This window comes from Diadema antillarum, unplaced genomic scaffold (genome assembly GCF_040938485.1).
Source record: "Diadema antillarum isolate AM-2024a unplaced genomic scaffold, OU_Dant_1.0 seq00001402_RagTag, whole genome shotgun sequence".
NCBI classification, from domain to species: Eukaryota; Metazoa; Echinodermata; class Echinoidea; order Diadematoida; family Diadematidae; genus Diadema; species Diadema antillarum.
The window spans coordinates 35,885-44,232 of record NW_027272157.1 but is presented as its reverse complement, the minus strand read 5'-3'; the positions used below and the strand labels follow the sequence as shown (position 1 = coordinate 44,232).

At 44.6% G+C, this 8,348-nt stretch overlaps 1 protein-coding gene across 1 annotated transcript; it reads left to right on the top strand.

Annotated features, from left to right (window-relative positions):
- Window positions 1-627: 627 nt before the first annotated feature.
- On the top strand, window positions 628-6,336 carry LOC139709061 (uncharacterized). Its single transcript, XM_071621027.1, has one exon. The coding sequence runs from the start codon at window positions 628-630 to the stop codon at window positions 6,334-6,336; it is 5,709 nt and encodes a 1,902-aa protein (XP_071477128.1).
- Window positions 6,337-8,348: the final 2,012 nt, after the last annotated feature.

Here is an 8,348-nt window from a genome sequence, read left to right as displayed (position 1 = left end):
GATATAGATTATTGGTAGATTATGTTATTAGACTTTAAGTGAGCTAAAATGGTGTTAAATCATGTAATGTCTCATGAAGCCATTCATGTATATTTCAAACGTAATTGTAAAACTTTGGTTTTGTGTATTATATTTCAGATTGTTATCTGAAGGTCGGTATGAACTGAAGGTCCGTTATGAACTGAAGGTGCATATGAATCGAAGGTCGTTATCTAAAGTGAAGCTCAGTAACTGGAAGTCCATAACTGAAGAGTTGACTGGAATTTCATATTGGAAACATCAGTGTGTTAGCGTAATAAACAAGTATTTGTCACGGTAACCAGATGTCACCTTGCTTCATATTTGACCTTGTGAATAACAACTAAGGAGGGTTGTTTTGAATGAACAGTGGAAACTCCTCCGTGGTACGAGTTGTCCCGGAGGCAGTCACAATAACAATCAAACTGGACTGTCGTCCAACAAATAAAGCGGACTGTCGTCTAACGAGCGATGAGCATCGCGTCACTGTCATCAATTGGAACAGTTTCCAACGTCGATGGGATTCGGAAAGTTCTGAATTCCTTTGAATTGTATGATCTGTAGTTTCAACAGAACAAGTATTGGAGTACTAATACAGTGAGTATCATTATGGCTGCCGCGAATGTTTCCAGTATACTTGATCAGTCCAAGGTGGACAGTAAGGCTGAGAGTTCAGCTGGTCACGATCACTCATCCGTGAAGGGTGAAATCTTGTCTAAATCACTGCCGGAAATGATGATTGGAGATGAGAAAAAGTTAACTTCAAGGAGGAGTGTATCAAGCAAAGGAAAATCAGTCAAGAGTGAAAGGCTAATGAAAGCATTTCAAGCGGACCTAGATGTGATGGACAAAGAGGATCAGATCGAGATTCTGCAGAGGGAACATGAGCACGCCATAAAGATGCAAAAGGCCAAGATGGAATTGAAGCGATTGAGGATAAAGAAACAGTTGGAGCAGAAATTATCTGAGTTAGACGAGTCAGATGAGGATGACAACCTTACAGAAACGTCTAGATCCAGCAACATCTTGTTACCACGGGAGAGCAGGGAAGAATCAGTGCAGAGATTCTTTAATTCACAGCCAGTAGATGATGTGGAAGTTAAAGACGCAGATCCCGTTGTTCCTGAAGTTGGTCAGGCAAAACCTGTGACACAGGATACACTCACTTCATCTTGGATGGAAAAGGTTGCAGAATCCCTCACTCACGTGGCAAACATGATCATGCAACAAAATGCAACAAGTCAACAAGTGGCTGCAGCAAGTCAGCTTCCCAAGATAGATGTCCCTGTATTTGACGGTGATCCGCTACGATATCCACTGTGGAGGAATGCCTTTTCAAGCTTTGTGGATTCAAAACCTCTTGACGCAGCTACGAAGCTTAACCTGTTGAATAACCATGTTACTGGAGAGCCGAAGACGGTGGTAGAGCACTATCTCCTACTGGGTACAGATGAGGCGTATTTGAAGGCAAGGGAGTCTCTCGCCAACAGATATGGCAATACCAGCATCGTGTCTTCAGCGTTCATGAAGAAACTCAATTCTTGGCCAAGGATATCAGACAGGAACCCAGGTGGATTGCGATCATTTGCAGACTTCTTGCAACAAGTCAGTGTTGCTAAAATGACGGTTGACTCTCTTGGTATACTGGACTATCCACAAGAGAATGTCAAGTTGGTGATGAAGCTGCCTTTCTACCTGGAACGCAAGTGGAGAGACGAAGTCGATAAATGGCAACGGTGTGGGTATGGCACGTATCCAACATTCGCGATATTCACAGAGTTTGTGAGAAGCGCTGCAGAGAAAGCGAATATTCCGGAGTTGGAACATTCTAGACCGGATGAATCCAAGCAGAAGTCAGTCCCATCAAAGTCCAAGAACTTTCAAGGACGGTCATTTTCTACATCTGCAGAAACGAACAAGCGGATAGAGTACTCATCCTGCCCATGTTGCAAACAAGACCACCACCTTGATGACTGCCCATCTTTTCAGAAGAAGTCCTACCATGCCAAGAAGGCATTCTTTTTCCAAAAGTACTTGTGCATGGGATGCGGTGAGAGTAGTTCTCACCTTGTGAAAGAATGTACCAAGAAACGCAAGTGCAAGAAGTGCGGCGAAGCCCACTTGACCTGTCTTCACCGGGAAAAGGCAGAACAGTCATCAGGAAGTTCAAAGTGTACAAGCGTCTGCTCTCTACCAGATCAAGATGGCAAGGACCATTGTATGATTGTGCCAGTGTGGGTTCGACATGCTGATAATCCATCAAGAGAGTATCTTGAGTATGCCATACTTGACGATCAGTCCAACGTTGGATTTGTATCTAAGGATCTGTGTGACAGAATGGAAGTACAAGGACAGGAAACAGATCTCATGCTGACGACAATGCATCAGAGCACTCACGTGAGATGTCAAAAGATCAGTGGTCTAGAGGTCCTAGACTTCCACAAGAAACAAATCATCCAGCTTCCCCCCTGCTTCACAAGAGAAGAAGTCCCAGCCAAGCGTTCCCAAATACCCAAGGCTGATGTTCTGAGGAGATGGTCACATCTAGCCCCAATCGCTGACCAACTGATGCCATACAACCCAGCTATCAAAGTTTCTTTGTTGATAGGAAACAACTGCCCAAGAGCCATCAGACCGAGAGAAGTCATAGCTGGTGGAGAAGATGACCCTTACGGCATGAGAACGTCGCTCGGCTGGGGTGTAGTGGGCAGAGTGTGTCAGACTCCTTCTCAACCTGAAGATAGTGCTGTATGCAACAGGATCCAGGTAAAACAAGAATATCCCCACTTTGTACATTCCACCAAAGTGAAGGAAGTGTTCTCGCCTGAGACAGTTCTCAAGATCCTGGAACAAGACTTCCAAATGACAAGTCCGAAAGGAGCACCACTATCAGTTCAAGAGGCTAGATTTATGTCCATCCTGGAAGACGGCATCAGGCAGAGAAGTGATGGCCATTACGAAATGCCCCTGCCCCTGAAGTCAGATGAGGCCAGCTTTCCGGACAACAAGATCCTAGCCCTGAAGAGATGGAGACAGCTGTCTGCCAGATTCCGCAAGAACCCGAAGTTTCTGGCTGACTACAAGACCTTCATGGAGGATGTAGTGACGAATTATGCTGAAAGAGTGCCAGCTGACTGCTTGGATGTCCAAGACGGTAGAGTAAACTATGTCCCTCATACTGGTGTGTATCACCCGCGGAAGCCCGACCAGATTAGAGTAGTCTTCGACTGCTCTGCCAAGTACCAAGGCGTGTCCCTGAACGATCATCTTCTACAGGGTCCCGACCTGATGAATGGGCTTCTAGGTGTACTCTGCAGATTCCGGAAAGAAGCCGTAGCTTTCATGGCTGATGTGAAAGGCATGTTTCTCCAATTCTATGTGAAAGAGGAAGACAGAAATCTGCTTCGGTTCCTGTGGTACAAGGATGGAGATGAAACCAACGAGGTCGTGGAATACCGAATGAAAGTCCATTTGTTCGGAGCAGCCAGCTCACCAGGATGCAGCAACTTCGGGTTGATGAGAGCTGCAGATGATGGTGAGGAAGAGTATGGATCAGATGCAGCAGATTTCATTCGCAATGACTTCTATGTGGATGATGGGCTGAGCTCCAGACCTACACCAGAAGAAGCCATCAAAGTGCTGAAGAACAGCCAAGCCATATGTGCAAAAGCAGGTCTCAAGCTCCACAAATTTGTATCAAACAGCAGAGAAGTTCTGAGAGGTTTCCCTGTAGAAGAGCGTGCCAAGAGCCTTCAAGACGTGGACCTGGACATTGACAAGCTTGTACTGGAAAGAGCTCTGGGAGTATCTTGGAATGTGGAGAATGATACCTTCAGTTTCAGAGTTCAGGTGAAGAAAAACCCCTTCTCAAGACGAGGTGTGCTTTCCACCATCAGTTCAATCTATGATCCGAGTGGATTTCTGGGTCCTGTAATCCTGAAAGGCAAACGTATCCTGCAATCGATGTGCAAACAGAACCTAGACTGGGATGCACCCATGCCGGATGAACTGCGTCCTGAATGGGAGAAGTGGCTTCATGACCTCCAGCATCTGAATGACTTGCAGTTTATGAGGTGCTATAAACCAAGTGGTTTCGGAGACATCAAGCAAGTAGAACTTCACCACTTCTCGGATGCCAGTCAAGATGGTTATGGACAGTGCTCATATCTACGGCTTATCAACCAGGAAGACAAGGCACACTGCTCTTTTGTGATTGGAAAAGCCCGAGTAACTCCACTGAGACAAGTCACCATTCCAAGGTTGGAACTGACCGCAGCAACGTTGTCAGCCAAGAGCAGTGCATTCCTCAAGTCAGAGCTGAGGTATGAGTCGGTAGTAGAATTCTTCTGGACTGACAGTCAGGTGGTTCTGGGGTATGTGAAGAATGAAGCACGCAGATTCCATGTCTTTGTGGCAAACAGAGTCCAGCTCATCCGAGACCTTACTGAGCCCGATTCCTGGTTCTACATAGACACGTCCAATAATCCTGCTGATGAGGCTTCAAGAGGTATCACAGCTCAGCACCTCGTCCAAGGCAGTTCCTGGCTGACGGGACCCAAGTTCCTGTGGGAGAATGGAATTTTCAAACCCAAACAAGAGACCACGAGTGCGAACCCCACAGTAGAGGAGGACGATCCTGAAGTGAGGAGAGCCACAGTCATGGCTACAGGTGCAGAGAGGAAGACCCCGCCTGAAAACTTTGAGGTCGACAGATTCCAGAGATTTTCAAGCTGGCAAAAAGCACATAAGGCTGTTGCCCGTTGCCTGCAGTTGAAGAAACGTCTTCAAAGAAGGGAAGTCAAGCCCTGTGCTCCTGTACAGGACAGCACAGTCAAGCCATCACTATTGCCACTAACGGTGTCAATGTTGAAAGACGCCGAGAAGGCAATACTGAAGAGCGTTCAGCAAGACTGCTTCCCGGAGGAAATGCGAGAACTCCAAGAACTTAGCAACACAACACAGTTTGCTGACAGACAAGCTGCAAGATTGAGAAATGTTTCTCTGAAGAAGACCAGCGCCTTGTACAGACTTGACCCCTATCTGGACGATGACGGGATTATCCGAGTAGGAGGACGCATCGACAGAGCCAACATCTCAAGTGAGATTAAGCATCCTATCATCTTGCCCCGCAGGAGTCACATCAGCAAGTTGCTCATACTGCACCATCATCAAAGAACACACCACATGGGTCGAGGAATTACTCATAACGAGCTGCGTCAAGCTGGATACTGGGTCATTGGAGGGTCTTCAGCAGTATCTCAGTGCATCTCTTCCTGTGTGACGTGTAGGAGACGCCGTGGTCCAATGGTGCAGCAGAAGATGGCAGAGCTCCCGGATGATCGAGTCGAGCCCTCAGCTCCATTCACATACTGTGGTGTCGATTACTTCGGCCCCTTCTTGGTCAAAGAAAGACGCAGCCAAGTGAAGCGTTATGGAGTTATCTTCACCTGTATGGCTTCCCGAAGTGTCCACCTGGAGACTGCGAGCAGCTTAACTTCAAGCTCCTTCATAAATGCACTCCGACGTTTTATGAACAGGAGAGGAGCTGTTAGACAACTGCGCTCCGACCAAGGTACAATGTTCGTGGGAGCTCGCAGTGAACTGAGGGAAGCTCTAGCTGAAATGGACCAGAGTGAGGTGCAAGAGTACCTACTGCAGAATGGATGCGACTGGATTCCATTCAAAATGAACGTTCCACATGCATCTCATATGGGCGGTGTATGGGAACGACAGATCCAGACAGTTCGCCGTGTCCTAGAGCCGCTAATGAAGTCTGCAGGAAGCCAGCTAGATGATGAGGCCTTTCGTACCTTCATGACAGAGGCAGAGGCCATCATCAATTCCAGACCCCTGACCACGTCCGGTTTAAGTGACCATGAACCACCGGAGCCGCTGACACCGCTTCATCTTCTAACCATGAAGCCGAAGGTCGTTCTACCCCCTCCAGGACAGTTCCAGCGGGAGGATATGTATGCACGGAAGTGGTGGCGAAGGGTACAGTATTTGACCAATCAGTTCTGGCTACGGTGGAGAAGAGAGTATCTTCAGCAACTGCAGAACCGCCAGAAATGGGTCAGCCCAAGCAGACAACTCGCAGTTGGAGATGTGGTGATAGCGAAGGAGAACGACGATGCTCGTGGCAGGTGGCCCCTCGCGCGTGTCATCGAGGTCTACCCCAGCAAGGACGGCTTGATCAGGAAGGTGAAGGTGCTGATGGCCGACGGCTTGCTGGACAATGAGGGAAAGCGTCAACGCCCCCCTAGTGAACTGGAGAGACCTGTCCACAAGTTGGTACTGTTATTACCAGCAGAACAATAACTGGACTGTCACTAAAGAAGACCAGTTTCGAATCCCCATCAAGGAGCCTTTGAGCTATTTGTCTGAATGAATATGTTGTGTTTCCAATTTGCATCAGGAGAAACGAAAATGCAAACATTCATTCCTGTATGTTGTGTGATGTTTAATTTTACCTACATGTAACTTCTGTGTGATACCATGTACCTAAATTGGGATCAAATGGATATGTTATGTGTTAATGAATGGTAAATGAATGGGTCCATTTAAAGGAGCCATGTCACTGCAGCAGTGTGCAGTGAGAATTTGGTGTAATTTTGTCCTACAAAATGGGTCTAGGATTGAAAACTAGTAAGTGTTAAACAAGTCTAAATTTGCAGACTACATGTGCTCCAATGAAAGATAAGACCCCTACCCCAGGAGGCAAGTGTAAACATTGAACAATTACCCCCTTGTTTTAGAGAAAGTATTAAGAATCCACCATTCACTTCGTACAGCAATAGGGCTTTGTGTGTTGTACGTGTATGCAGTATTATGGGTGGATGTGGCAAGCTGTCTTAGTGACAGTATTCACAGTTCCAGTGAAAGCTTGCGAAGTTGCAGCAGTCTAACAAGTTTGTTCCAGTTTTGTGGGAAAACAACAGGCCCGAATTTGGTAAGAAACTAACTTCTTTACAATGTTTTATAGCCTATGATGATGTGTGTGATCATGGTAGTGAATGAGTAGATTGTAAGGAATATTTACAGAGCAGGATTTGATTTGCCAAATCTTTGTAGACAAATGGGAGTAGACAAAGAAGAAGCCAGCGATGCCCCATGCACACTGGTCTCTCTCTCCCCTCTTTCTCCCCTCTCTATATCCCCTCTCTCTTCTCCCTCTCCTCTCTCTCCTCTCTCTCTCTTCTCCCTCTCCTCTCCCTCTCCTCTCTCTCTCCTTCTCTCTCATTCTGTAAGCAGTATGTGCTTGTGCCTTAGAGTATGGATGTAAAGCGGAATGGTAGGGATGTACAGTGTATTATACCTTTTTGCTACATTACTGTAGGTAGTTTTGGTTAATGAGTTATATTCTCACAAGTGTTATTAGAGAAGTACAGAAGTACAATGTACTGATACTGTCAAGCATTAGATTGTGTAACATGTTTTTTTTGTTAAAGTAGTGGATGTTTAGTAGAAACAAATTGACACACGTTCACAATGAGTTGAGATTATAATTTAATGTTAGTTTTGACATTAGTTGACAAGATGTTAGCTGGTGTATAGCGTTTATAATTGTTAGGTTTTATGTTACAGTTTTATGAAGTTATAATTGAGGTTTTAATATAGTAATTTGTTATAGTTAATAATTTTGAGTTAATAGAATAAGCTTATTTTGTACTCTGTTATGGACAGTGATACATAAGGAAAAGTTTGAGAATTTATATTTCCGTGTTGATTTATGCAACAATAACTTTAATAATAAGTTAAAATATGGTTGAAGTTATGAAAGTTTAAAAGTGAATTAGGTTTTGGATAATATTGGAAGTAGATTTTAATAAAGTATATAAATAATATAAATAGTTGAGGAATTAGTTGATTACAGAACAGTTAATTCAGAAAACCATAAAGCATGGATAAGTTTGGTTTATGATTGGTGAGTAAAGTGAACGATAACATGTATTTTAAGTTAGTGATATAGATTATTGGTAGATTATGTTATTAGACTTTAAGTGAGCTAAAATGGTGTTAAATCATGTAATGTCTCATGAAGCCATTCATGTATATTTCAAACGTAATTGTAAAACTTTGGTTTTGTGTATTATATTTCAGATTGTTATCTGAAGGTCGGTATGAACTGAAGGTCCGTTATGAACTGAAGGTGCATATGAATCGAAGGTCGTTATCTAAAGTGAAGCTCAGTAACTGGAAGTCCATAACTGAAGAGTTGACTGGAATTTCATATTGGAAACATCAGTGTGTTAGCGTAATAAACAAGTATTTGTCACGGTAACCAGATGTCACCTTGCTTCATATTTGACCTTGTGAATAACAACTAAGGA